Here is a 27,881-nt window from a genome sequence, read left to right on the forward strand (position 1 = left end):
CTCAGTATCATTGTTTAGCATGGGCAGAGATTAGAGTACCTGAGAGTTTGAGGTGTTTGAGGAGTAATTCCCACCTGGAGGTATAAGAGACATTTCTTAGTCCTTTCAAATCCTGAGATGTTCAGACAGTCTGAGGGCAGATAGTTGTTATTGTTTGTGTGGTAAAGAAACTGACCCCTGTAGTGCTCCTGCAGCAGCTGGGACATCAGGCGTGCGTCTGGCTGGCTGTGGTTACCCACAAGCCCTCTGTGCTGCTGGTGCATGTTCTCTAGTTCCTCCATCAGCAGCAACTTGTCGATGATTATGCTTTTGCTGGACAGCTTGTTGACCTGAAGAACCATTTAACAAATCTTTATTTATACCCTTGTACCCCACAGAGTCAGAGATGCAGTGGGCTGAGTTGTATGTAGGCACTCTGTAAGGAACACAAGCTGAGGTTATAAGGACTGATGTAAAAATGTACCTGGTTTTTGATCTTGTGGAACATGCCTTTGTCTCCCTCCAGGCTGTAGCCATTTTGTTTTAGAAGTCCCTCAATATGCCTTTGAGTAAAGGAAGGTGCCGAAAAACATTCTCCATTGTTAAAGTTCTAAACATGGCAGACATTTTCTACATCTTCCACCCATTTAGTCTGCTAATATCTACGCAGAAACCAAGTTTCAGTGTGAGACAGGGACCTTTGTACAAGGGTCAGATGGCTGAGTGGTTAGGGAGTCGGGCTATTAATCAGAAGGTTGTTGGTTCGATTCCCGGCCGTGCAAATGACGTTGTGTCCTTGGGCCAGGCACTTCACCCTACTTGCCTCGGGGGGAATGTCCCTGTACTTACTGTAAGTCGCTCTGGGTAAGAGCATCTGCTAAATGACTAAATGTAATAAAAAATAATGTATTCATTTATAGCAGAGAGTTTCATCCAAAGCGACGTGAAGAGGGAACTTTGAACCTGCAACCCACTTGATTTGCAGTAAAAAAAATTAAAAAGAATGCTCTAACCGCTGAACTGAACCTACCCTTTGAGAGAAACAGTCTCACCTATGGACCTTTGGATGAGGCTCTAGAACCAAACGTTCCTGGAGGAGGTGCTGCAGCTCAGGGCTCTTCACCTTCAAGACCTTCAGGACCTCACATGCAGCAATGCGTACTCTGGGCTCCTCTTCGTAGTGTAGGGCCCACAGCAGCAGTTTATTCAGTGCTGGGGTAAGGCAGCCGATCATCCCTAGAGCTAGCGCACACACTCACATAGGGCCAGGTGTACCAAAGGAAGGTGGCCGAATAGCTTGTTTTTAGTGGCCAAGGGCACCTAATATTGACAGTGCTTACCTTTAATGGCAACCACTTTGACCTCCCATGCTGGGTCGTTCTCCATCATTTGAATCAACTGATTAAAAACCTGTGACGCAAAAGTAAAGACCCTTTAAGAACGTCCTTGTGTTTCTCTTCAACCGTGACTTCACAGTTCACACTCCTTTGGAGGAGGTTACCATCTCATCCTTCATCATTAAGGCAGCTGCGGTCAGACAGGCCTGTTTGCGCACAACTACAAAGTCGTCTTGGAGGCAGCGGAGGAAGATTGGAAGCAGCTTGACCGTCATGATCTGCAGTGTGCCAACCAGGACCAGGGCCTCCACCTTCCAAGAGGCTGGACCGTCCTCCAGCTTCACTCTGGGACAAGACAGGCCAGGAGACAGCAAGGGGCTGACTAATAGAAACACAAGTATATTATCACAGGACCAACTAACCAATGTGAGAAAATAGGACAGGATGAAATGACATATATTACTTATAGGAGCAATACAAACAGGAATTCAGAGTCGGAGAAGGGTTATATTATTCCATGATAATACCATAGCTAAGTAGGCCTACCTGAGCTCATTGTGAACCTCTCGTCCCATGCCAAGCTTCCCCAGAGCATGGGCAGCAGTCTGGCGAACTTTACCATTCCAATCATTCCACATCAGGTAGATCAACTTGTTAGTCAGATCCTACAAAAGGAACATCACATGAATTAACACAGATATACAGTATTTATGTTGTATTTGTGACATCTGAAATGAACAGAGAACCAAATATAAATGTTTCATTATAATAATAATCAATTGGGTGTCATTATCGATTACCTTATTGATTGGGCCTTTTAGCTTGGATATGGTGGTGCAGGCCAGGAACCTGGTTTTCCAGTTGGCACAGTTCAACTCCTCAGCCAGCAGGGAGCGCACCAGAGTCTAGATGGATGGATGACATGACGCCAACACCAGCTTTCTAGAGTAAACTTTCAATGCAGCTCTGAGAAGATTAACCCTTGAGCTGCCTTCGGGTCACATGACCCAAAGGTTCATAACGAACCATCGTTGTGTTTACCCAATTTTACCCAATACAAAAACAAATAAAAATTATTTTCTTTTAACCTTTGCAATGTGGGGGGTCTGAGACAGCCCAACGGTTAAAAGAAAATGCTTCACTTTGTTTTTTTATGCGGTAAAGTTGTCGCAATACGACGGTGGGTCACAATGACTGATGGGTCAGAATGACCCGAAGATAACACAAGGGTTAAACACGTTGCACTTTTGATGAAATACAACTGGAGGGTGTCAGTTTCACTGTATGATGGAAAGCTGTGTACTCACAGTCTTGCTGCTGATGGAGGCCAACAGGGAGGCAGCCTGCTCCTTGTTAGAGTGGGACTCTCTCTGGAAGAGCTGAGACAGGAGTCTCTGGATGACAGGCCTACTGTGTTCTCGATCCATAGCCAGACACTGGGCCGCTACCCAGCTGTCCGCTCCCATCCCTGTAGAGTCTGCACACACCAACACCACACAGCTCACAGGGATGCCAAAGATAGTCTCAACTTCCCCTACGCAAAACTTGAAGTGAGGTCCAGCGGGTGTACCTTGATGGATAGTGTTGCGGAGGATCTCCTGAGCATGGGCATTGGCATTGCCCAGGGCGTACTGGCACACAGCGGCCGCAAGCTGAACTCTCCTGTCCGGGTCATCTAGCGCCTGGAGTAGCAGAGGCTGGAGACTCTGGGGAATGGGCTGGATGTCCTGTAAGCGGCCATACAGGCCTAGATACACGCACACACATTCATAAACAAACATCTTCATCATCAAGTCTTTCACATGCTCTGTGCTCCCTGATGTAGGCTGCAGATGGGCCAACCCACAGTCAGTGTTGGGAGTGTCAGCTGACCTGCATCTATGGGCGTCGGCTCCACCCTGGGCCTGTTGACAGCTCCAGAGGCACAAGAGACGATGGCTGCCAGCCTGATGTTGCAGTGCAGGTCTGTCAGCGCCCGTTCCAGACCCTCAATGGTCACACTCTGCCATGGGGTCTCTGGAATAAACCCATAGCTCCTGTAAATGTGACAATTCATTTCCTGAAAGTTTACTACTGTCCTTGAACATATGAATGATGAATGAGAAATAAAAGTTTGATGGTGACTCCTGAGCTCAACATAATACCGTCCTTAATCTACAGATAAAAACACTGCTAGCCCAGACCTTTTAAAATCCTGATATGAAGGTCATTTGATGGAGCAAAGTGCTTCCACCTCGGTTGAGAATTCCACTTAAGCAGAGGCCTCTTTTTACAGGACTTAATAGGTAGCCTTATCATCTAGCAACTAAGCAGAAAAAGGCCCACTGATTTTCCAGGCACTCTTCCACTCCTCCACAGCATAGCGCAGGGAAGAGAGCTCTGGCATGGGTTGGTAGATTGGCCGCTCTCTTGACTCCTCTGTGTACTGCCCGCTGTAGTCTGGAGGCTGAAGGCCCATCTCTGCAGTGTAGTCAGCTGATGTAGGAAGGCCCACCCAGCGTCGCATGCCCTTCTCCACCATATACATCACTGTTGGGAGATATCTGAATGTGTAAAAAACTAGGAAAATTAAACCGTTCTGGGTTTCACCTTTCAAAACTGTTCTACACAGTTTGCTGGTTCATGCTAACCTGTGGTTCATGGTATTCACTGGTATTGACTGTTGGCCACAGTACCTGCATAATCTACCCATGGGAATCAAATAAGTACCTAACACTACGACTACTACTATTAGATCTTCTTGTATACACAGCAGGAAATACAGCTGTTTAGGACCGCCCCTTGACTACACCTTGTTTTTTATCCTGGCTTTTCTAGCCTCCTTACCTTTCGAATCAGTTTGTGTGTCTGCTGAGGGCTTGGTCCATTTTTCAGGAGTGCAGGGGAACAGCTCCTGTAGATTCTTCTGGTACTCCGAGTTATTGTCCATGATAATGCGGTCATGGTTTCGTGGATCACGCTGATGGACTTGCTTAGCTATACCTGAAACCATGTAAGGTGTATACAAGATGATGAGGAAAATCGATGCAGAGATTAAGGTGTCACTATGAACAGTAGACAAGACTCATGGGTACGTTATCTACCAGAGAAGAGTTCCAGCTCAAAGTTGTTCTCTGTGTGTAGCACATGGCTTCCAGCACGGGGGTTAAGGCTGTCTTGCAGACGGGGGGGCAAGGGGGTCTCAATGTGTTTGACCGCCACTGTAGTGGCAGTCTGGTTCAGACTACCAGGCTCATCGGCATAGGCTGGGGACACAGAGTAGCCCTGGACCCTGGAGGAGTAAGTGACGCTATATTATAATATGTAGAATCAGGATAATGCACCTAAAATACTCAAAATAATTATTTAGTATCAGTTATTTATTTGCTTATTTGTATGTTGTCATAATCATAAGAGACTCAGTAGTACAGAGTCTATGAGAGTCTATCCTGCTTGCCTGTAGTAGACTGGTAAAGGGATCTCTGCGCGGCTGATTGGCAGAAACTGCTGCCTCTCAGCCTGTGTACTGTGCTCCTGGTACCTGCAGACCAAGATCACACTATTGGACTTCCTGCATCTTGATGTTACAGTGCAAATGTGTCATCGCTGGACGAGTGTCTTTCTCAAGGGAATACCTTTCTAAAGTTATTGTGAATGGCCATACACCAAGAATTGTTCCAGATGCTGGTGTAGTTGGCCATTTTTTGAGGGACCTGGAGGATTCTTACCCGCTGAAGTCTTTCTCACTCATGGGGTCATCTTTGACCAGATCAGTGGCACTGGCCGATCCGTACTGGGTCCTCAGCAGGCTCTGCAGTTTAGTCTTGTTCTGACATTGGTTGGGAATCTGCTGGCAAACAATCCACTGGGCTGTGGTCTTGGTCAGTTTCTTCAGAACAAACTCGTCCCAGTGGCAACTCTTGGATCTGTGTGAATTTTTACCTTTGTTTAGAAGTGGCTGCAAATTAAAAACAGTGATACTATTTGAGGGCTATGTGAAAACCTTGCCATGAACCTAAATGAAAAGAATACCAGACCTGTCCTCATTGCCTCCTGTAGATGCCTCCTTAAGACAGTTGTAGACATTGGAGATTCCTCGCAACCCTGTCCTCTTAAAGGAGTCCAACATCCCTCCCTGCTGATGGGTAGGCAGAGTAAAGGACACCTTGGCTGTGAGTGGAGTGGTCTGGGACATTGGTATGAGTGGGAGTGGAGAGCGAGGACCAGGGAAAGCCTTTTCCTCTGTAATGCCAAGAGAGATGGGAACAGCCCTTCTCGCTTGGGTCTTCACCCTGGTGGCGGGAGCCAGGGGCCCAGAGAGGCTGAAGAGCCAATGGAAGTCAGTCTGGCTGTAGGGAATGGTCTCAGCTGCCAGCTCCTTAATGACCTCCCTGGAGAAGGTGAGGCCACAGGTGGCATTGTGGAGGTGCTGTTTGTAAAGACGCTCGCTTTGCAGCTCCTCGAGGCAACGCCCTTTAGTCTTGGTGCGCTTCATCACATCCGCTTTATCTAGTTATTCTTCTGCTTTGTGCAGAAGTCATTCAACAAAAATAAAATATAATTTATACTTGTACTTGATGTATCACCAATACCATCCTATTTGCATCAGATATTATTTATTGATTAATTATAGGCTAAGTAAACAGATCGAAATGCACTTTGTTTCATGTGGATCAATAAATCATTTTTCATCAGGAAGTGTAAGTTTAAAGTTCACAAAAAACTTTGCTATATCTTCTTTGATACATCACATTGATTTTCAGAAATCAGAAATCACACTTACTTTAAAATTATATTGTGCATCGTATTTGTTCATGTGAGCAAGGAAGAACCACCTGCAAAGCTACGATGTTGACGATGTGGTTGCCATGACAACAAATAAACGTAGTAAAGCACTTGTAGCCACCACCAGTGAAGGAATCTTTTTTTCCTAGTTACGAATGTAGGCTTGCTACACAATCGGAAACAACAACGAACATGTTATATGAATTGCAATTTATCGCCTAAGAGGAAGTTGAAGACCATGACACATAATTCGCAGTTTAAGCTACCATACTCACCCCACGAGCCAAGGAGTCAATCACATGTGCGGTCATTGCAGTTCTATGCGTACAGTTGCGTCGTGCATGCAACGATGCAAAAAGAGAGAGGTAGCCTATCAAGTGCTTTATAAAGAGGGTGAAGCGAGTTTTGTGTGCTGTTATTCCCTAATGGGACCCAACTCTAGAACTAGAGAAAGAATGATGTCTCTTTTATTAACAGTCCTTGCCATTAAAAGGGAGATTATTGCGTTTTGTATGCTTACATTGTCATTCACGTTTTGCGGATCAACAGTTCAATTGAATCTATATTTTATCCAAAGGTCCATGAGTTCTGTTTCTAAATTTACTCAGCTGTACTCAAAGCTTTGACAGACAAAATGTAGGCTACACCTTTGGCTACAACAGTCACACAAAATCAGAGAATTAGGGTTAGTTTTAACTACACTTTATCAATCCAACATGCACCCTTTATTCTTGCTGGAACCTCAAGGATATCCATCAGTCAAGCAATATTGGCAGCCAGGGTTGCAATTTCTCTATGATCTAATTATGTGAATTTCTTTAACACAGACAAATGAATCAAGACGTCGACACAAAAAGGCAGTCTGTATCTTAATGCCTGATGCACCATTGATATTTCGTAATAGAATATTTTTGTGTTGTATTTGTACTCTGTTCACAATGTTTCTCTCAGCGTCTGTCTCTATTTCAGAGGGAAGTCTCAAGGCAGTAGGACGCTCTCCGGACAAAGTAGCGGCGTACATCCGTTCCATCGGACGTGCCGCAGCTCTCCGGCCTGTGTACTATGAGCACCGGGAAGAAGCGTGCGTCCCGGTAGGTGGGAGGGCTGTCGGTGAGGGCCAGCTGGCTGGAGTAGGAACAGCCGTTCCCGTTCCCGGCAGCCCCCCGGTCCGTCAGGTTGCTGCTGCGGCTTCGCCAGAGCCCTACGGTTCGGCGAGAACCGTACATACGGCACAGAGAGAACCGGGAGGTGTCCAGGGAGAGGCGTGAGTGGAATGCATTGCGGGAGAAGATGGAGGAACAGCTAGAGCTAGTGGTGGTCCGTCTCCTTCCTCCTGCTCTTCCTCCTCCTCCTCTGGCTTGCAGCTGGCTACAGTGCTCGCAGTCCTGGACCAGTGTCCCGTAGCTTTGTGCTCTCGGGCTGCCGTTCAACAGGAAGCGGTTGGAGGACGTGGTGTTGTCATCAGCAGTGATGGCTGTTCTAGAACCAGAGCCCCCCAGGTCCAGGTTCAGAAGCATGGCTTCAGAGTAACTGGGGATCAGCTGGCGGTTGGAACGGATGTGCCACTCCAGCTCTGTGCTGTCCAGTGTGTCTACCCTCGGGAGTCCAGCACAATCCCCGTTCCTCACGGGAACTTCTTCGTCTGTGGGAGAGGGGCTGCTGTGGCTGTACTCAAGCCCAAACAGCTTCTCCACATGGTAGTGGACGTACGCCGTACGGTACTCTATCAGAACCCTCAGAGGCCAAGACAGCATGAGCAGAGCAGCCAGCCAGAAGGCCACTCGGGAGGTGTACCAGGGTAGGTGGTCAGGATCCACGTAGGTGATCAGGTGCTCCTTAAAGTCTACGTTCTTCAGCTGCATCCCCTCCCGGGCCTCCATGTAGTCATCCATACCCTCTATCTCGGAGAAGAACCTCGCCCGCTGGTTAAGGTAGGTGTTCTCCGGCCCCGCCCCAGCAAAGCTGAAGCACTTGGTGAAGCGTAACCGTGTGGCTGGGTGGCCCTCCAGCCCCCGCAGCTCCCGTGACACATCCTGCATCCCGCAGCGGGCGTAGTCGAACTCCCCCTCGGCCACGTGCGTGTTGACGCGCTCGTGGTACACCTGCGTGCTGGTGTAGGCGTCCCCATTGCGGTAGCGGGTAACCTGACGCGTCCGCCGGACAAAGTGGTAACTGATGGCCTTCCACCACACGCAGGGCCGGGCCTGTCGCATGCGCAGCACGCGCTCATACACGCTGTCCACATCGGCCTTGACCTGCAGCTGGCTGTGAGCGCGACAGTGCCAACACTCCACCAGGTAGACCACATACAGCATGAGCAGGAAAGCAAGGGGGATGTAGAGGTAGCCGTCAGAGCAGGGGCTGTCGTGGTAGATCATGGAGCGCACCCCCCCGTCCCCGGGCGCGCCCCGGAGGGAGGTGAGGGAGGTGTCGAAGCTGAGCTTGGTGACGCTGGTGAGCTGGCACCAGGTGACAGCACCCAGGCAACTGTACATGAGAAGGGAGAGCAGCAGGCAACGCCAGTGGGACTCCCGACAAACACACGCACCCAGGGACTGCTTCACTGGCCGCTGCTGCAGGGAGAAAGAGCGGGAGGGATGGGGGAGGGGGAGACAAGATAATGAATAAATACATTGTATCAGTATCCCAACATGACTTTTAGAGCGTTAAAACCATTAGCCAAAAATTCCTCAAAAAGCTTCATCTAGCATAGTTGTACAAGCTTTAAAGTTGAGACCTTTTAAAACATAACATTCCAACATTAAATGGAGTAGACTTTAACTGCTGAGAGTCTTACTTTAACTGCAGGGAGTCAGATGGCTGAGTGGTGAGGGAGTCGGGCTAGTAATCTGAAGGTTGCCAGTTCGATTCCCAGCTGTGCAAAATGACGTTGTGTCCTTGGGCAAGGCACTTCACCCTACTTGCTTCGGGGGGAATGTCCCTGTTCCTACTGTAAGTCGCTCTGGATAAGAGCGTCTGCTAAATGACTAAATGTAATGTAATGCTAATCTCAGTGCAATTCATATAACGTTGTGTTGAGCTACTGATTATTCCTTTAGTTCTGGGTGCATCTTGAACACGTTCCCAGTTTTTAGCTTGGCAGTGGCACCAAGGCTACAACTCCCATGAGACTTGTTCAACAACCTCTGACATTGGGCCTCAGCTACAATCAACAATGTCCTTCAGGGAGTCAGGTGGCTGAGCGGTTAGGGAATCGGGCTAGTAATCCGAAGGTTGCCAGTTCAATTCCCGGATGTGCAAAATGACGTTGTGTCCTTGGGCAAGGCACTTCACCCTACTTGCCTCGGGGGGAATGTCCCTGTACTTACTGTATGTCGCTCTGGATAAAAGTGTTTGCTAAATGACTAAATGTAAATGTTATCGGTCCACAGCAGAATCGGACATGGGTCATTGGCCAACACATACTCTCTTTGCCCTCCATGTGCTGGATGTCAGGTGAACTCCTCTCCAGCCCAAAACTGCCCATATTTGCAATTCTGACTGCGAAACCATTTCTCTCTTTTCAGCAGAGGCATCCATCCTTGAGGTACTCTAACTATACAGCATCTGTTTATATACTATGTCCTGATCCAAGTTTGGGTCAGTCAGCTGGTTGCAAATGTAACGTATGTTTAGCCCCTCTCTGAACATCAGTCCACCTCTTCCCAATCTCTTCAGTTGTACTAGATTTAGGGTACCTGACCAAAGAGGCAGTCAATGGAAAATTCAATCTGTCAACATCATCCAATCAATAATCAACAAAGCTCACATGGGCCCTTCGAAAACATGGTCTATGTTAATGCACACACAGTGAAGAGATTAACAGATAAAGTATGAACTATCCTGACCTGGTAAAAAGAGCTGACTAAGATAACACCAGGCCTTAGTGACACAAACAAAATGTCAAAAACAACCTTGACTTTGGAGGAGAGGTTAGAGTTAAGTCTACCTCCACAACCACACAACTCAGTAGTATTCTACCTCTGGGGACCTGATTTAAAACAAGCGCGTCATTTGACTGTCTGTCCTAGGAGCTGTATTTCACGGTAAGCTGCACACAGCCAATTCCCCAGATGGAATCAGAGTAATTACCACATGACAGACTGGAGGGCAGAGAGATCCACAGACCTCTGAGAATAGAGTTACATATACTCTGCATTGTTTCATAGCACAAATAGCCTGGTCCAAAATACCAAATTAATTACAAAAAATTAAAACTCAACATTGCATGACTGTAAGTTAAGACTGTATTACATATTACATCATTAACAGAAACCTACTTTAGCATTACATCTGCTTAAAGCATTTGGTGGTTCTTAAAAAGGTTTAGGAACTCCATAGCAGCATGCGTACAGTACTGCATACAGGGTTAGGGTTTAGGCTATCAATGCTTAATCACCTCCAGCCCAATGATTGATAGTGGTGGCATAACCAGATTCCGAGGCCTTAATGCCATCTATGGCATCTGCAATTATGGTCTGGTCTTGTTCTAGCAGTGGCTGCCTTTCTGACAGTCATTAGATAGCTAGCCACAGACTCCAAAACTGTAATGCTCCCCAGTGGCACGTGAACTGTTGTCGGATTAAATGACATTTTCTTACTTAGTCAATTCTGGTGGAGCCAATAATAGACTACCAAGCTCATATGATGCAGGATCGGTTCTTCTGTACAGTGAACCATATGTATGTAGTCAGTAGGATATATTTCAGCTGATGAATTTCAGCTGACTGAAATAGACTCAATCAATAGGAAACAATCAATATAGGACAAATTCATCCCCATGGGCAATGGGCGGCACTTGCTTGGGCAATTTGATTTGCACCTTTTCTTTCCACCACACATGACAACCTATTGGTTTATCATATCACGGTGTGCTTCATTTATAAAGAGTACCAGGTCATTATCGATCATGAGTTGTACGGATAATACTGCCTTCATATGTTTGTGCAGTCCTAATAGCCACAGTTAATGCAGTGCAATAATGTATCAGAAAATCGGGACCACCGGTGTGTCACCTCACCTCCTCCTGCACCTCGACGGTGGTCGGCGCGTCTTCCTCTTCCTCCTCTTCCTCCTCCTCTCCATCGTTGGGGGTATCAAGCGCTGTGTCTTCCGCAGTGCTATCACTTTCCAGATCGAGAGAGAACATGCTGCAGCTTTGACATGGCAGAATCAAGTCCTAACTTCAGCACCCGCACAGCAGTCTCAGTGTCTTCTATCTCGTTTCCCTCTCCGTTTCACTCCTCAGGTCCGCTGGGTCGGTGCCAGGGAGCGCGGTTCCGGAGATGCAGTTCACTCTCACTACTTGGACCCTCTCAGGGGGCGGGGACGATTTGACCGCAGAGATTTTACAACATAAAACGTTTGTAACGCTGCAGGTTGTATCATGCGGCCAGCTAGTCATATGCGAGCTGCACAGTCCTAACAGAATGACATATTTTGTTGGCTCTAAGTAAGATAAAAAGTCATTAGCCTACTGGTGTCTTAAACCCGGATAATAGGCTACATGTCAGGCAGAACTGATGAATGAATGAAAACTATCTTTGATTTTTGTCACTGTTATAAACTGGATCGGCCGCTCTTAAAATAACGCACAATTACAATTGATTCACTTTCCTCAAAGATATCAACAGTAGTTTCTCACTTGATGAACGCTGCACCATAACCTGCCAATTCATCGTAGCAAGTTGCCGTCTCCAGCGACGCTGACCATGGTCCTGCAAATTAAGGCATAATTGCTAAGGTCACGTGAGATTGCTTTGGTATAAACATGTAATTGATATTAATATATATTTTTTATTAATAGTGTTTTTATTTTTCATTCAGTTATTCTACGGAACATTCTGCGAGTTACTATTATCAAAGGAAGGCTGAGGACCCTTATTTTGAAGGCGAAGTTTTATGTGTCACAGCAAACACTTTCCCCAGTCAGTGTGCTTGAGTTTCACGTTGTATCAGTTCTCCAAATACATAACCTAGCTCTTATATAAGGTATTTGAAATATATCAAGTAATGAAATTAAATGTTTCTTAGGTAGGGTTGTCTCGCTAAATAATATTATATTTAGTTCGGATTAGAATTTAAAGATTAAAGATTTCTTCAGCCCCAAATAAATGCTTAGCTAGTTGTCTAGCAAGCAAGCAAGCTAGCTCTAAGTTAGCCACAGCAAATAAGATAGCTAGCTAATTCTGGCATAAATAAACTCAAAGTAACAGCTAGCAAACGTAATATGTCGATACTCTGACGTTAACGTGTTTTGAACTGTTTTAAATTAGCTGTAGATACGATCTTGTGGTGTTGAACGACTGTCATAATCTCTCTAGCTAGAAGCACAGTTTGATTATTACAGTTTCAATTTGTTGCAGCCAGTTTGCTATCTAGTTTGTCTCGTGACATCCAGCTAAGGTGCAAAAAGTTATCTGCGCAAATTTGAAAAGGTGCAGTTTATTGTATGCATTTCTGAAAGACTAATTTTGTATATACTGTGTACAGACGATTACGTTTTTCTGTGTTTAAGTGTGTGTAATTTACAGTATCAATTTCCAAGGGGATGTTGCGGCGTCCCAAGCCCTCGGACTCGGAGGCTGACCTCCTGCGCGAGCAGGAGCAGTTCCTCGCCATGGGGACCCCCTCCACGGTAAAGATGGTCAGGAGGCCCGACAAGAGAAGAGGAGAAGGAGGAGAAGGCCCAGAAGAGACTGGAGGAGATCAGAGGGATCTAGTCACAATAGCTGGTATTCACGTAATCATCATTCTTCCGCACATAAAGTGCCATTAAATGCCATTATAACAAAATCACAGCCTATTCTGTTAGTATTTGACCTCCATTAACAACTTTCGTTGCATTCTGTGTTCTAGATCTACCTGAAGAGATGCCTACCCTGACCCCAGCACCCCCAAAGAAATCTCGCTTCAAGGCAGAGCGCGCCAAAGTCCACTTTGAAGACGAGGACCCGGAGGAGAGACTGGACAGACACGACACGCACATCAGTGCTGTTCTCTCAAGGATTGTAGTGAGTGGACTGTTATCATCACATAGTTACTGTGTCTGTCTGGGTTTGTGTCTTGTGTCATGTGTTTCTCATGTGAAGTATATAAATAGGGTTACCTTGACCTGAGGAAAATGTACAGTTTTACAGGATCAAGTTTCAAATACCTTGGCCAAAGTACAGGTGCATTGGAATTCTTCCATCGCAAAGTGATGAGCATGGGACTTCTCAGACGCAGTATGTTTCCTCTCTCCCTCCGTGTTCTCCAGGAGAGGGACACTAGTGCCATTCCAGTGTCCCTACCAGCGTTCACGGGCACTGCGTTCCCTAAAGTCCTGCATCGCTCGGACACAGAGAAACAGGTATTGCAAGAGCTCAAATACTGTAGAATAACTTTTTGTATGGAATTGTTGAGCTGAATGGTATGACATTTAGCAGATGCTTTTAATCAAAGGGACATTCAAATAGTGCATATAAAAAGTACATCAGAAAATCAAAGATCAGAAGTGCACACAGTATTTTAATAGTCAGAGTCAAGGAATGGTCTGCATTTACCAGGCACTGCAAAGTAACCTCTACAGGATGTCAGCAGGTCGATATGTCGCTGCTTGCATGTCTATAATCTGTCTGTGCCACGTGTCCAGGTGCCCGTCCTGCCTGGAGGAGGGAGGAGGAGCATCTTCGCCCGTCAGATAGAAGCCCAGAGACTGAAGGAGGGCAGGGCAGCAGGCAGCACTCAGACACCTGCTGCCAAGCACATGGACCTCCCTGCAGTGGCTGCCATGGAGACAGACCAACCCCCCTATAAGATAGACAGTAAGTACTGTTATCATGACATATTTATTTAGCAGAAGCTTTTATCCAAAGCTACGTACAATTGCTGCATAGGTTCCTGAAGCTAAAATGTACTGATAAAATCATTGTTATTTCATCTCTACTCCCCCACCCTGCAGGGCTGTTGGGGGTCGAAGCAGGTCCCAGGTTGGTGTCAGGCCACGGTCTCAGGGTCTCCAGTGGGGAGGTGGAGACCTTGAAAATCCACCAGGAGAACCAGTCCAAGCTGCTGGCCATGTCCCAGAGCCAGATCATGGAAGAGCAAAAGAAACTGCTGGCCCAGTTGGGTAAGCCAAAACGCTGTCTCACTGTTTATCTGTCTTCACTCGTGTCCAATTACAATTGTGCATTGCATCCCTACACATATTGATGTCTACAAATGGGGTATGAAATTGACTCTTCACTTTAGTCTACCATCATAAAGAAACCTCTTGTCACGTTAGATCTAACTCTACTCATGGCAAAGTACTTAAAAGATATGTACAGCAAGTTTGGGGTACAAACACTGTTTTGATCATAACCCTTGATTCACAGTAAGTTTTGATCATACTGGTAGGCTGTTGGGTGTACTAGCTCTGCCTTTAGAGCAGGTCTTGACTAGTAGTAAACGTTGCTTACGACGTGCTTTGGATTGTTTACTTATCTGTGTGTTAGATATACATTATCACTCTGGTTCTCAGATCCCAAGCTGGTGGACTTTGTGAGGTCACATGGAAAGCAGAAAGCAATGTCGTCCTCCACCCCACCCCAGCCCCCCTCTTCCCTGTCCTCGGCCCCACACAGGGACCAGGCCAGGGGGCAGAGCCGCGAGGAGGGCCTGGTCTCAGAGAGACGACCTCCAGCACCACAACACGACCTTCCGGAGGTGGAGATGGAGGGAGAGGAGGAGGAGGAGGGAGAGGGCAATGAAGAACAGACTCCTCCAATTACAGGTACAATGGTGAGCTGAGTATCAGCTTTACAAGAGACATATGAGAGATCTGGAGACTGGGCAGAGGAGGAAGAGAGGGCATTTCTAAGATTCAAGCTGGGGAATGATCAGATCTGTTTGTACTGCTTTTTTGACCAATTTAGTCTTCTGGTGTCATTCTAAGATCTATCGTATTGGGAGTTTGCAGGTACAGGCCTTGTCCTTCGCATAGGAATTAGGACGGAATAAGAGACTTATTAGGTCCTTACCAGTAGAAAAACATTTGAGCTAGCCAGCACCATTAAAGAAGAGTGAGATAGAGAGCTTGCTCTGTCTGCGCCCAGCCAACCAAGCACCCCTGGATGACTGCCAACATGCACTCCTTACCCTCCATCTCTTTCTTACTCTTTCCTTGCCTCTGCATTTAACAGGCCAATAAAACTGTTACATCGTTTGCCACTGTTGCAACACTTAGCTATTGATGCACCAATTTAGTTCATATAATTAAAGGACATTTATAGTATAGACAACCTCTTGCTTCTGTCAAGGTAGTATGGGCAGCAGGTTAAGATTGTGTATTTTGTGTGTAATCTGAGTGCTCTATGTCATTTATTTTACCAATACAACTAATTTCTTATTGCAGAGAGTAGGAAGTGCTGGCTGACCGCGTGACTAGAATACTGGAGCTGGACCCTCATTGATTCCACTCTGTCTAATTAGCAGTGAGCTGAGGCCAGGGTTGTGGTTAGAGCCAGGCCACATCCACTCAGGGTAATAAGCGAGGAGCAGCACGGACAGCCCAGAATGGATGGAGACTGGGTAGGAGAAGGATGGTTATTGTGCAGGCATGGCTGCAGCTCAATGCTCAGCCTGCAGTAATGTTACTCTGGGTAAACCTCTTGCTCGGGCAGCACAGCTCAGCATCTTGGCGTCCCCCAGCACAGCCAGCATCTGCTGCCCAGACAACTGATGACACTGATTAGGGAACTGAGACTGATGTTAAGTCTGTAGAACTGGCTGAAAGCTAAAGATTTGACAGGGTTGGGTTTATTCCCAGACGGTTCGGGATCTGTTTTCCATGTGTAATGTGTGTGTGTGTGAGTGTAATGTGTGTGTGTGTGTGTTTGTCCAGTGGAAGACCTGCCAGTGCAGCCTCAGAAGGAGTGGCTCCACATGGACAAGCTGGAGCCTGACAAGCTGGAGTGGACCAGAGACCTGCCCGCCCCCCGCAGGAGAGGCACCAAGAAGGTCCAAGCTTAAACCCTCTGTCCTAGGCCCTACACCCTTAACCCAATGTTATAGCCCTTACAACCTATAGCCTAGCTTTTATGCACTAAACTCTTGTACTTTAAATGTTTTTTTATTTCCTCTGGTTTGTGCCTGTAGTATCCAAAAGCTTTTATGTCTGTATACCAGAGCCAGTGGTCTTTTCTGATGAAAGGTGTGATTGTGTTATGATGGGAGGTTGGGTTTATCTTGAGACATAATTGCCCAGTTTCTACGTGTGTGACAGGCCATGCAGGCACGATTTGACTTCGCTGGCACCCTGATCCTGCCCACCCAGGACCTGCCCACCCATCTAGGGCTGCATCACCATGGAGACGAGCCTGAGGTCAGCACTGGGCCACCTCTCCATTGTCTCAATAACGACAACAAAAAGAAGTTCTTACAGTGTTCAAACAGGGCCTAGAACACTGGGACTGTGCTAGTTCTGCACCTTGCACCTTCCCATGGTCCCTTGTTCATGCTCTCAGCTGGCCAGGTGGTTTGTGTTGATTGATGTCCTCCTCCACCCCCCCTCCCCCTCCCAGCTGGCCGGCTACTCCCTCCAGGAGCTCTTTCTGCTGTCTCGCAGTCAGGTGATCCAGCAGAGGAGCCTGGCTCTCAACACGCTGGCTCACATCCTCAACAAGGTACACACACATACACACACAGCCTCGTGGAATGTCAGGGCTTCAACCCCTTTTGTTAATGTGTGTGTGTGTTAACACCTAGGCGCGTGCGGGGGACTATGTGTCCGTTCTTCGGGGCAACATGATAGCCACTCTCCTAGACGCCGGCCTCCTCTTCCTGCTCCGCTTCTCATTGGACGACAGTGTGGGGGGAGTGATGTCAGCGGCTGTGCATGCACTCAGAGCCCTGCTGGTGTCCTCTGAGGATGAGGTAACAGAACACAGACCAGACCAGACACAAACAGACTACAGATATGTACAGACCATGAAGACAGAGGCTATATAAAATGTCAGTTCTTAGTGACATGTTTAAGCAAAGTGGTTTTAGGCTAAGGCTGGATGACATTACCTCCTTGTCCTTCCAGAAGTCTGATCAGAGTGTAGAGACTCAAGCCATCTTGATGCGGAATGGGGTAGGAGAGTTCTTCCCTCACACCTCTATTGTGGTTCTGCCTCTCCTCTGCCTGCGTCTTGCCCCATGTGGTCCTCCACCCAGGACTGTGTGGACAGCAGCTTCTCCTGGCTCCACGGCCTGGCCTGGTTCCCCCTGCTGCCCTCCGCCCAGGAAGAAGAGGACGAGGAGGACGAGGGGCTGGACGAGAGATTCAGAGAGACGCAGAAAGAGAAGGAGGAGAAGAAGACTGATCACGATGTCGCCAGTGACGATGTCATCAAGGTGACCAGAGATCGTAACGTTGTTATGTCTGTTCACATCGCTTTTAATCTGCAGGGTCTTCTCACCTTTGCTAAGGTTCAAGATGTGAGGTACGCTCTGTAATCATTCCTCTCTCTCTCTCTCTCTCTCTCTCTCTCTCTCTCTCTCTCTCTCTCTCTCTCTCTCTCTCTCTCTCTCTCTCTCTCTCTCTCTGTCTCTCTGTCTCTCTCTCTCGGTCTCCCTCCCTCCCTCCCAGGGTCTGCTACGGATGAAGCTGCTCCCCAGGCTGCGCTACATCCTGGAGGTGGTCCGGCCTGCTCCCAGGGTGGTCCAGGACCTGCTGGAGGTTCTGACCCGCATCGCACGCCACTCCTCCTCTGCTGCCACCCAGGTACAACCAGCCAATGGCAGCTAAGACGTTCAGCTGTTCATACAGCGGGCCATCAACACCAACCTGAACAAGAGAGGAAATGCATTGACTCTAAACTGTTTTTCATCTCGGTTCTCCTTGTAAAAGAATGTCATTGTTTTATAATCCAACTGAAAACACTAACCCCATCTGTTAGAGTATATTCAGTTCACTTAGGACATTGGTCAAGATTTTCTTAGTTTATATATGTTGTTGTGTATAAGTAGTGTTTCCTGTTTGTGATGTGGAAAGGTGCTGGATTGCCCTCGACTCATGGAGACTGTGATGTCAGAGTTCCTTCCTACTTCCTGGTCCACACCCACTTTGCCCCTCCCCCTGTCCGTGTATGGCCTGCCATTGGCCAGCGCGGTGAAGTTGCTCCGTGTCCTGTCCACCTCCGGTAGGAATGTCTGTGCCAGGCTGGTGAGTATGCTTACAGGGCTTTGTCATCAGTGAGGGAACATGACCTTTATGTTTGTTTTCACTTGTCAACCCTGCTCTGTATTCTGCTTTCACCAGCTTAACTCTCTGGGGGCACGGGAGCGTCTGTCCCGCTTCCTGACCCCTGACCCCGCAGCGCTGCTATTGGAGGAGGGGGAGGCCCTCAGAGTTACCACAGAAACATACAGGCTCTGGGCTGTGGCTGCCAGCTATGGACAAGCCACCAACACATACATGTGAGGGACACATACCAACACACATGGACCACACAGTGAAACATTTACTGAACATTTATATTTTCTGTTTTTATGTACAAAGAGTCATGTTAAATGGTTGTGTTTACTTTATGACATGTGTATCTACCTCTCCTGTGTCCCCAGAGACCTGTACCCAGTCCTGGTGAGGGTGTTTCAGTCTGGCCAACATGCTCGGCCCCCTGGGGACCCCCTGCTGGCTCTCGAGCTCCAGAGGACCCAGGCCCTCGTCACCCTGCTCACCCAGGTCACACACACTGCCGGCTGCCACCAGGAGCTGCAGGCTGGCCTTGTTAGGTAAGCCCTGGTTCTCAGTGTGGAGTTCCATCTCAACCTCTAAGGCCCTATTCATCTCCCCCTGGCATCTCCAGGTTCTCCTGTGGTCTTATCCAAACAGGCCTCAGCATCGACCCTTAGCCCTTCCACCCTGTTCTGTTTTTAGAGTCACACAGTAAACAGTTTTCTGTTCACTACAGTTCCCAGGGTGCCGAGTGTCCCCCGCCCCCCCCAGTGTCGTGGGGTCATGTGTCGGGTCTGCAGCCCATGGTGCTGGGCCTCCTGAAGGGCTGTGTGAGGGGGCTGGACAACCCTGCTCAGAGGCCCAGCTGTCTCACCCTGCTACCTGCATACCTGCTCTACCTGGGGGCCTACTACTCCCAGCTGTCTGGACAGGTAGATGCACACTCATGCAGAAACAAGCTCACACATACACCTGGCATGCAAGCAGTACACATGCATGCACACACACACACACACACACACACACACACACACACACACACACACACACACACACACACACACACACACACAGGCACACTCTGTCTCACACACACACACACCATAGGCCTTGCTCAAGCATCTTAATAAATGTATTTGTGTGCATATCTCAGAGCTGTTTCCGCCCAGTGGACACTCTCCAGGAGCTGGAGCAGATGACATCAGAGGTGCTCCTCCCGCTGCTATCCCACAAGGCTGTGCAGGGCCTCATCAACAACCTCAAGTGAGTCATGTGTTAGCTATCTTCCCTTCAAACATACGAAAGTCAGTGTCTCGGTCTAACCTTGCATGTCTGTGGGCGATCCAGGTCCTGTTCAGTGGTGTGCAACCCCCAGTCCTGCCCAGGCCCTCAGAATCCCCCCAGCTTGCCTGCCCTGGGCTGCCCAGGATGGACAGCTCGTCTGGGGCTGCCAGCTCCCAGCTCCCCATTCCCTCTCCTCACCGCCCTGGCTTACCTCCTGGACGCTCTCACTGGCATCCACAAAGGCCTCAGCCGCAAGGTAAAATGGAGATCTGATTGCTTTTGACCATCTATGTATATTATCCAACTGAAAAAACACCCAAGTTAAGTTTTAAATGAGTATTATTTAAGTAAAATTAGAATCAAGTGTCATATACTGTGAAACGATAGTTTTTCTGGCTATTCTCCTTCTCCCTATCTCTGTCTCTCTCTCTCTGTTTCTCTCTCCCTAGTTCAGTGTTCTCCTCCTCTTGGACAGTGTCCTGGTATACCTACAAGCTTGTAGCAAGGCCACGGCCCCTCACCTGTCCCATGCCAGCGCCTGGCTTCTCCGCCACGAACACCAGCTCCTCTACCTGTTTCTCAGGCTGGCGCACAGGCTGGTATGTCACACCCCTGACCCCTTCACACCCCTGACCCCTCCATACCCCTGACCCCTCCATACCCCTGACCCTTGACCCCTGCATACCCCAGACCAGTCTGACAAACACACATGACCTTCACAGTCATGTGTGTCACTCCCAGGTTGCTGTACTGGGAGTCAGGTGGCTGAGCGGTGAGGGAATTGGGCTAGTAATCCGAAGGTTGCCAGTTCGATTCCCGGTCATGCCAACTGACGTTGTGTCTTTGGGCAAGGCACTTCACCCTACTTGCCTCGGGGGAATGTCCCTGTACTTACTGTCAGTCGCTCTGGATAAGAGCGTCTGCTAAATGACTAAATGTAAATGTAAATGTTCACAGTACCGTAACATACAAGCCATGCTCCTGTGTGTTGTTCTGTACCTTCTTCCTCCCAGGTGCCTGCTGATCCAGAGCTGGCCAGACACGCGTCTCTACTCCATCAGGTGGCGCTGGTCCTGTTACCATGGTTACTGCCGGGCAGCGAGTTCCTAGCACACGAGCTCCTGTCCACCATCATCTTCAACAAGGACTTCATACCGTGAGTCACTGCTCTGTGTCTGCAAGGTAGTGATAGAGGGTGTCAAGATGTGACCCAATGTTTATTTTATATTTTTTGCTGTTTCACATGGCAAAAAAAAACATTGATTTGCTCAGCCCCTTCTGAAAAACAGATAAAAAAGTAAAGGTTCAGAAAATCAGGTTGCTTAAATTCAAACAGTAAGTTTTTTTTTTTTAAGCTTCAGAAATTCAGGCTGCTCTAATATGAATGGTGAACTTCGGGGCAAATAAAATCGAGTCTGAAAAAATTGAGGCAGAAAAATTAGAGCCGAAAAAATTGGTGGCAAAATAATTGGAGCCAAAAATAAATCGTATTTCAACACCCGGGATACCAATGTATTGCTTGCCTCAGACTGGACCTCTCCTCAGACCCCAGGTTATGATAGTATGACTGATCTGCCTGAATGCATGTACAACTGCCTGCAGCTACACCTGGATGAGAGGGGCCTGAGGAGGAAGGTCTGCAGTTGGGCCCTTCTTTTTGGGGTTCGAAAGTACGTTACTACGGCGATAATAAATCACATCCAGACTTTATTTCTGTCTTCTGTTTCAGAGAGGGACAGAGTGGAGGCCCAGAGGCTGCAGAGCTGGCTGAGCTTCATCTCCAGGAGGCGGGCCCCTCCTCTTCCTCTCCCTCCCCCCAGAAGGTGGGCTCTCTCCTGCGCGAGGCCTGTGTCCAGATGCCCTCCCTCCGCGGCTGTTACCTCACCCACCTCGGCCACCTGGAGCCCTCCGTCCTGACCTCCCGCGATGCTCATCTGGGCCGCACCACGTCGATCGCCTCTCAGCTCCTCCCGGAGCTCTCTGGCCCCACCCTGCCGTCCGATTGGCCCTACCTGCCACTGGTCAGCCTGTACGAGCGGGCAGGAGTGGTGGGCGGAGGAGGGCTTCAGGTAGAGGACCTGCCCCAGGGGGCGTTGCAGTCGGTCACACATTGTCTGCAGTGGCTGCTCCTCCTGGAGGTCTGGAGGGAGGAGGTGCTCACGGTGAGTGGAGGAGGAGGGAGACGGGCAGGGGAGGAGGAGGGAGACGGGCAGGGGAGGAGGAGGGAGACGAGCAGGGGAGGAGGAGGGAGACGGGCAGGGGAGGAGGTGGGAGACGGGCAGGGGAGGAGGAGGGAGACGGGCAGGGGAGGAGGAGGGAGACGGGCAGGGGAGGAGGAGGGAGACGGGCAGGGGAGGAGGTGGGAGACGGGCAGGGGAGGAGGAGGGAGACGGGCAGGGGAGGAGGAGGGAGATGGGCAGGGGAGGAGGAGGGAGACGGGCAGGGGAGGAGGGGTGGGAGGAGAGGGGAAAGAGAAACATGCACATCAAAGAGTCCTAGAGAATATTCTTTTCCCTTTGTCCCTCAAGTGTGCGCCTGTTCACTCCCCTCTGGCTGGGTGTCGTAAGCGTGTCCAATGCAGAAGAAGCGGGCAGACGAACACGTCCCGGGGAGTGTGGAGGAGAGGGACGAGAGACACGTGTGTTTGGGGATGTCTTCGAGCGTTTCTAGGACAACGTAGGGTTTGAAGCAGGTGCGCACAGGTCTCACCCCGAATTAAGCGACCGTCCCCCTCTCTCCCCTGGCTCCCCCTCTCTCCCCCTCTCCCCCGCTCCTAGGTGGTCCCTCCCGTGGCCAAACTGGCCCGGTTGGCCTGTGTCTTCCTCTGCTCCAGCGACCTGTTCCTGGAGCGTCCGGTCCAGAGGCTGTGCTGGGCCCTGCTGCGGCTGCTGACCAGGCCCTCCATGCTGGACACCCTGGACCTCAACACCCCCCCTCCGGGCCTGGCGTCCTTCCAGGACCTGTACTCGGCCCTGCTGGCCCAGTACGAGGCTGTGTCCTTTGGAGACCCTCTGTTTGGCTGCATGGTGCTGCTTCCCCTACAGAGACGCTACAGCGCCACCATGAGGCTGGAGGTGTTCGGGGAACACTTAGGGCTTCTACGCTCCTTGGGGGTCTCCATGGAACAGGTAACCATAACGACCAGGACTAGGGTCATGTTTTTTTGATGAGAGCTATAAACTGAAGCAAAAAAAAACAAAACATTCTCCTAGTTGACGTTAGGTGGCGCTCTTGAGCTCACGTTCTGTACGAGAACAACCCCTGAGCCATGAGAAAGTATAACATGGGAACATATAGACATATTTACATAGAAATATACTGTATACATGTAATATATAATACTTGTATACTAAGATAATAGCTTGAGTCTCTCTGCCTCTGGTTTTCTCAGCTGTCCCTGCCTCTAGAGAGGTTCACCTCTCCTCCTGAAGACTCCCTGCCACTGCTCCAGCTCTACTTCCGTGCGCTGGTGACGGGGGGCCTGCAGTACCGCTGGTGTCCTGTCCTCTACGTGGTGGCGCTGTCGCACCTCAACCTCTTCATCTTCTCTCAGGATGCCGCCGCACAGGTACACTCACACACACACACACACACACACACGTGGGCGCTCACACGTACACGCGCAAACCTACATTCACAATCACAAGCACACACACACACAGACATACGACAACACACACTTTCGCACACACATACACATGCAAGCATACACATAATTCACGCACACACTCACTCGAACACATAGGCGCACGTGCGTTAATGTGCACTCTCTTATGACTCACTCCTTTTATTGTGTGGTTACAGATGGCATACTTTGCAGAACTCCCCAATTTATAGCCGTCATGTTGCCTGTATGTTTCCCAACCGCAGCAGGTGGAGTCGGCTCGACGCAGTATGCTGAGAAAAACACACTACCTGACTGACAAGGTAGCTGTACATCGTTTCACCTCAACAATTTGACATGACTTCACTTCTCTCCCTTTCCTCTTATCCACCCTTTTGTTTAGCTCTCCTTTAGCTCATTCTTTCTCTGAGTGTTCTTCCTCCTGTCCCCTCCCTTGTTTCTAACTCCCGGGGTCTAGACAGGCTTCCTTACCTTGTTCTGGTTCCACCCCACCCTCACCCCTCCGACCCCACTTTTCTCCTTTTCCAATCCCGCTCTCCCCTCCGCCAATTCCCTCCTCCTGAGTGTCTGACTGTACCCTCCTGTATCTCCCTCTCCCCCCTCTTTTCTTAACAACCTCCCTTCCTGTCTCCAGGTGTTGAGAGGCCACCTGCTGCTGTTTCAGCTGCCCGAGCAGCACTCTGAGCTGGGCTTCTCCACCTACAACCAGCTGCCTCCTGTCAGGGCCCGCAGGCTGGAGGCTGTCCTGGGCTCCCCAGAGAGCTCGGTGGGGCTCCAGAGCTGAAGAAGAGGGTGGGGAAGTGGGGGGGATTAGGGACAGAGGAGAGAATTGAGAGAGAGGGGGATAGAGCAGAATGGGTTGGTACCTATTCCTTTTTGTTCACTTGTGTACGTCTGAGACTGTGCTGGATTCACTGGGGAGGACATTGCTGTAATAGTGCCTGAAAGTGGCCTTGTCAAAACTGTTATTTTGAATAAAGATGGTTTTGTAAGTATGCATGGGGTATGGTTTTGTTCTCATTTTTAGCACCATGCTGTTTCAATTTGTCTTGTAAACATGGCAATAATTATATTGTATTCATTTCTTACGGTTCAACCCCTCACAAACTAAATTTGTAGACGTGTTTTTGGTTGGCTGCCACAACAGAGTTTAACAAAGAAAATAAACACTTTCTTAAGATGGTTACACATCACGTTATATCAGACTTGGTCAGATGTAGGATAACTGGTTCCTTTCTGAGATGTCAGACACCAGACTACTAGGGAGCTCTGTCTCTTCACATTGTTGCCGTGCCAGACATGCTCTCTGTGAATCCCTTTAACCTTAACCAGTATGGACCCTGTTACTTTTAAGTGGAAGCCGTCTCAACTAGTGCCTGTGTAAAATCAAATTTGAAGTTTCATTTCATTTGATATTAGGAACAAAGACGTGTTTGTGTGACACTGTGTGAGGATTCAGACAACAGTTTGGCAGGCTTAGGGAAGGACTTTGTAGTGGCAATTTTTGAGAAAATCAGTCGTTTAAGCTGAAGTCGGGTGAAGTACAGAGTTAATGTTTATTTGACGTATGAAGTAAACATAATAACTTGAGCATACTCCACTCAGACCTTTCAGTAGAACTTCTGTTCCGTTTAACCCATGTGGCGACGTGTTGTGTTATCATATATTTAGTTTCTTTCTGAAAGTCTTTCTTTTCCAGCAAACTTGTTTCCTTCAGTTTGATTTGGCTGTGATTGTTAGCAGCAGGACTTTACACAACAAACCAGTAGTGCTGGGATTCATCAGGCTGGCGCCATCCAGGGCGTCCAATTTCTATCTCTCACTCTTTTTAACCCCTCCGTCTTCTCTCCTTCATAAACATTCTTTATTAGGGACTCTGATGGTGCTTCTTGATGTGTGCCTGCCTGTTAGTGTGTTGGTTTCTTGTTTGTTCCTTGTGGAATGCTGATTGTCTGTTGACCCTGTGTGGAAAGAAGGATAAAAACAATGGTGGTTTTGTCAGTTGTAATGGCGGTCACACGGTTGTAGTTCTTACTATGGTCCCCACGTCTGGTCGCCTGTTGTGTTTAATGTAGGAGACACTAAGTTTCATTCAGGATGGTTACCTATACAGTATAAAGACATCGCATAGGAGCAGCTTCCATGTAAAAGCTAGCCGTCTAAGAAGCACACAGACAAATCTTAGTCCTCATCCATTTAACATGAAGGATTCCTACATTGGAAATGCTGGGTTTAACAGTACAGGTAGCTCTGATTGGATACATTTGCAATAGCACATTCCAGCTCCACATATCAGTTTTCTCGACTACATTGTATACTTTTTGACCATTGTGGCATTTAGCGTTGTCCCGGCTCTTCAACTCCTGAGTCTGGAAACATGATCAGTTGTTATCATAAGAATGCAACCAACCGACTTAACAGATGTGCCCCCTGACCAACTGAAAATACAACTGTTTTAGACAAATTCACACACTGACGTAAAGAGCACGGTATGTGGTCTGTGTTCTCCAGGAGCTTGAACAAGTTCCATTACACCTCAGCCTGCAGTGTTGGGGGTAGAAGCTTATTTGAGGGGGAGGTGCTCATGTTGCAAGGCAAAATGATTTATGCTCAGGCTCTGACCAGAGGTTGGCAGTTCATGGCTCAGAAGAGGGATAAACCTAGAGGTCCATGTCTAAAAGAGAAACCATCTCACCAAACCTGTATGCTTTATATTATTGAGGTGCACTTGTCTTATTCAGGGTGCCTACGAGGCCAGGGATGCTGGGATCTTTCCAGTACATTTGCAACTTTTTTTTCTTCTTTAAAAATTTATGGTAATCATTTTCTTTTTAGCAATTCAACATTGCGGTTGTTTGTGAAACAAAAGAGGTCTTTGTTCCATTTAGATGGGTTTTGGCTCTCCAGGCAAATCAAAAACATGCATTCTTACATTTCTGCGCAAAACCCTGGAAGCTTATTAACAATAAATAATAAGAAACTAAGTGTTGGGGACAGTGGAGTCATTATTCGTGAAGTGTCTTCAATTACTCCTCTGCATTGCCAAGTTGTAGTTTAACGTTTTCCTCTGAAAAACACCCTGGCTTAAAGTTTGACAGTGTTCACAAGGGAAGCAGAATGAGAAACAGCCAGTATCAATGTTTGTTTTACTCTTGATTTTCTTCAGACCCTGTCTAGAGGGGATGGAAGACAGGGAGAGATAGAATGGATTTGATGGCCTAGCTTCTACGGTATAAAAAATACAAATACTACATAGGCTAATGACACATTTTAATGAGACACTCATGATGATAAAAAAGACTATCAGCCAAAATAATTAACCTGTGTACGGTCGGTCATATCTTGTTATTTTTGTGTCTTGAAGTGTGATAAGACAGCACATGACAGGCTTGACAGAGAGGTGGTCACTCAATCTTGTAGTGCCCCATCTCTTCCAGTAGCAGATGCTGTTTAGGCACTTATCATGCACCAAAGGGTGAAACACTAGGTCAGTAAATCTTGCCTGAGCACCATGGGCCCCAGTGACGCCTGGCCTGGCCTCGTCTAACTAGTCTAGATTAGTGTCAGCAGGTCCTAATGTCATTAGTTGCAGTTGTAATGCCAAGGGAGTGATTCTATTAGCAGGGGGACACGATGCTCCAGAGAGCTCTTCTAACAAAGCTTACATTGACCTCTGAAACCTCACTTTCTCTCAGACTGGACAACAAGGACAGACGGGGAAGAGAAAGGCATATTTCATGTTTACTACGAGGCCCGTAGCAGGAAGACTAGGCTCCCATGGTTGGTATGCTGAGTGGTATGCTATAATGAGTGTAGAGTGGATCCGAACAGGTAGAGATATTCACTGGTAGAAGAGATTAATCTGCATATTATTAGAGTTGGATAGCAAGGTAGTCAGTGTTTGTGTGTTCTGGGTGTGTGGGGAAAAGAGTGAGAGAGACAAAGAGAGAAAGCATCCAGTTTCCAGTAACTGAAGCTGAGACAGAAATGGTGATTGAGTTATTGTCCAGGAGATGTAACTTAAAGACCCAGCATTTGCCTCTTCAGCTGTGCTGGGTGTTAATTAGGCCAAGCTCACCATAAAAGCATGTATTTAGGCTTAGACAACATTATTGAACTACAGGGACTGTGTTGAAGAGTTACCGATTGACTAAAGATTATAAAATAAAACTCATCTTATATTATTCTTTGAACCCACACAGGCTGCTAAAACAGTGCTTTTTTCTACAGCTGAAAATGTTTCCATTCATGTATTTCTAGAGTGTCGTTAAATACTGTCATTCAAGTTAGGAAAGAAATGTTACAAAGTTTGGGAATGTTAGGACATGTTTGGACAAAACCCAAACTTTGACTTTGAAAAACGGTTACTATTACACACACATTAGGTGAAAATAACAGAAACAATGTATGTTAGTGGTTCACTTAAATTACATTGGTTTATTGATTTCCCAAATGACGTCAATTAAGGAAACTGAGTTGGGAGATCAGCCAAAGTCCTCTCTTTGGATAAACATTTGAGCACTTACTATTATTTTCTGTCACTATGAATGTCTATGCGTCGCTTCAGGCTCTAGCCTAAAAATAACCTCCTTGCGGAGAAACAGAATAACGTAGAATGAATACAGCTATTTTATTACAGCTGATAATTATAGTCTAGATTGTTGTTTGGACTTAGAAGCTATAAAAACAGGTGAACTTGTAGAATTTG

The 27,881-nt window shown here is 47.8% G+C and overlaps 3 protein-coding genes across 3 annotated transcripts; 1 reads left to right on the plus strand and 2 right to left on the minus strand.

Annotated features, from left to right (window-relative positions):
- Window positions 1-30: 30 nt before the first annotated feature.
- heatr4 (HEAT repeat containing 4) lies at window positions 31-5,790 on the minus strand. Its single transcript, XM_067243267.1, has 17 exons — window positions 5,333-5,790; window positions 5,024-5,221; window positions 4,753-4,836; window positions 4,400-4,587; window positions 4,143-4,298; window positions 3,642-3,845; window positions 3,189-3,332; window positions 2,887-3,063; window positions 2,624-2,784; window positions 2,117-2,221; window positions 1,863-1,981; window positions 1,481-1,661; window positions 1,320-1,389; window positions 1,032-1,221; window positions 464-542; window positions 176-329; window positions 31-74 (listed from the first exon to the last, which is right to left on the minus strand). The coding sequence occupies exons 1-17, from the start codon at window positions 5,788-5,790 to the stop codon at window positions 31-33; spliced, it is 2,712 nt and encodes a 903-aa protein (XP_067099368.1).
- A 1,213-nt stretch (window positions 5,791-7,003) lies between these two features.
- Window positions 7,004-11,229, minus strand: si:dkey-13p1.4 (transmembrane protein 151B). Its single transcript, XM_067243714.1, has 2 exons — window positions 11,101-11,229; window positions 7,004-8,653 (listed from the first exon to the last, which is right to left on the minus strand). The coding sequence occupies exons 1-2, from the start codon at window positions 11,227-11,229 to the stop codon at window positions 7,046-7,048; spliced, it is 1,737 nt and encodes a 578-aa protein (XP_067099815.1). The 3' UTR covers window positions 7,004-7,045.
- Window positions 11,230-12,018: 789 nt separating this feature from the next.
- rpap1 (RNA polymerase II associated protein 1) lies at window positions 12,019-24,170 on the plus strand. Its single transcript, XM_067243756.1, has 26 exons — window positions 12,019-12,071; window positions 12,628-12,814; window positions 12,939-13,093; window positions 13,339-13,431; window positions 13,714-13,885; window positions 14,023-14,190; window positions 14,584-14,835; window positions 15,946-16,061; window positions 16,327-16,425; window positions 16,625-16,726; window positions 16,809-16,976; window positions 17,262-17,441; window positions 17,677-17,811; window positions 18,082-18,252; window positions 18,349-18,506; window positions 18,651-18,821; window positions 19,001-19,196; window positions 19,418-19,527; window positions 19,612-19,804; window positions 19,998-20,147; window positions 20,562-20,704; window positions 21,278-21,710; window positions 22,326-22,676; window positions 22,940-23,116; window positions 23,419-23,475; window positions 23,808-24,170. Exons 2-26 carry the CDS (start codon window positions 12,631-12,633, stop codon window positions 23,955-23,957), a joined length of 4,284 nt encoding a protein of 1,427 aa, XP_067099857.1. The 5' UTR covers window positions 12,019-12,071; window positions 12,628-12,630; the 3' UTR covers window positions 23,958-24,170.
- Window positions 24,171-27,881: the final 3,711 nt, after the last annotated feature.

Source organism: Osmerus mordax, chromosome 9 (genome assembly GCF_038355195.1).
Source record: "Osmerus mordax isolate fOsmMor3 chromosome 9, fOsmMor3.pri, whole genome shotgun sequence".
Taxonomy (NCBI): Eukaryota; Metazoa; Chordata; class Actinopteri; order Osmeriformes; family Osmeridae; genus Osmerus; species Osmerus mordax.

What these genes read in the sequence shown, in the direction of transcription:
- heatr4 (XM_067243267.1), bottom strand. Translation starts at nt 5,790, where the DNA reads ATGAAGCGCACCAAGACTAAAGGGCGTTGCCTCGAGGAGCTGCAAAGC. An exon ending in AGTGAGAAAGACTTCAGCGG is followed by an intron (nt 4,837 to 5,023) that starts GTAAGAATCCTC and finishes CTTGGTCTGCAG; the next exon opens with GTACCAGGAGCACAGTACAC. An exon ending in TAAAAGGCCCAATCAATAAG is followed by an intron (nt 1,982 to 2,116) that starts GTAATCGATAAT and finishes TTCCTTTTGTAG; the next exon opens with GATCTGACTAACAAGTTGAT.
- si:dkey-13p1.4 (XM_067243714.1), bottom strand. Translation starts at nt 11,229, where the DNA reads ATGTTCTCTCTCGATCTGGAAAGTGATAGCACTGCGGAAGACACAGCG. An exon ending in CCGTCGAGGTGCAGGAGGAG is followed by an intron (nt 8,654 to 11,100) that starts GTGAGGTGACAC and finishes TTCTCCCTGCAG; the next exon opens with CAGCGGCCAGTGAAGCAGTC.
- rpap1 (XM_067243756.1), top strand. Translation starts at nt 12,631, where the DNA reads ATGTTGCGGCGTCCCAAGCCCTCGGACTCGGAGGCTGACCTCCTGCGC. An exon ending in TGGCTCACATCCTCAACAAG is followed by an intron (nt 16,727 to 16,808) that starts GTACACACACAT and finishes GTTAACACCTAG; the next exon opens with GCGCGTGCGGGGGACTATGT. An exon ending in CCAGTGACGATGTCATCAAG is followed by an intron (nt 17,442 to 17,676) that starts GTGACCAGAGAT and finishes CCTCCCTCCCAG; the next exon opens with GGTCTGCTACGGATGAAGCT.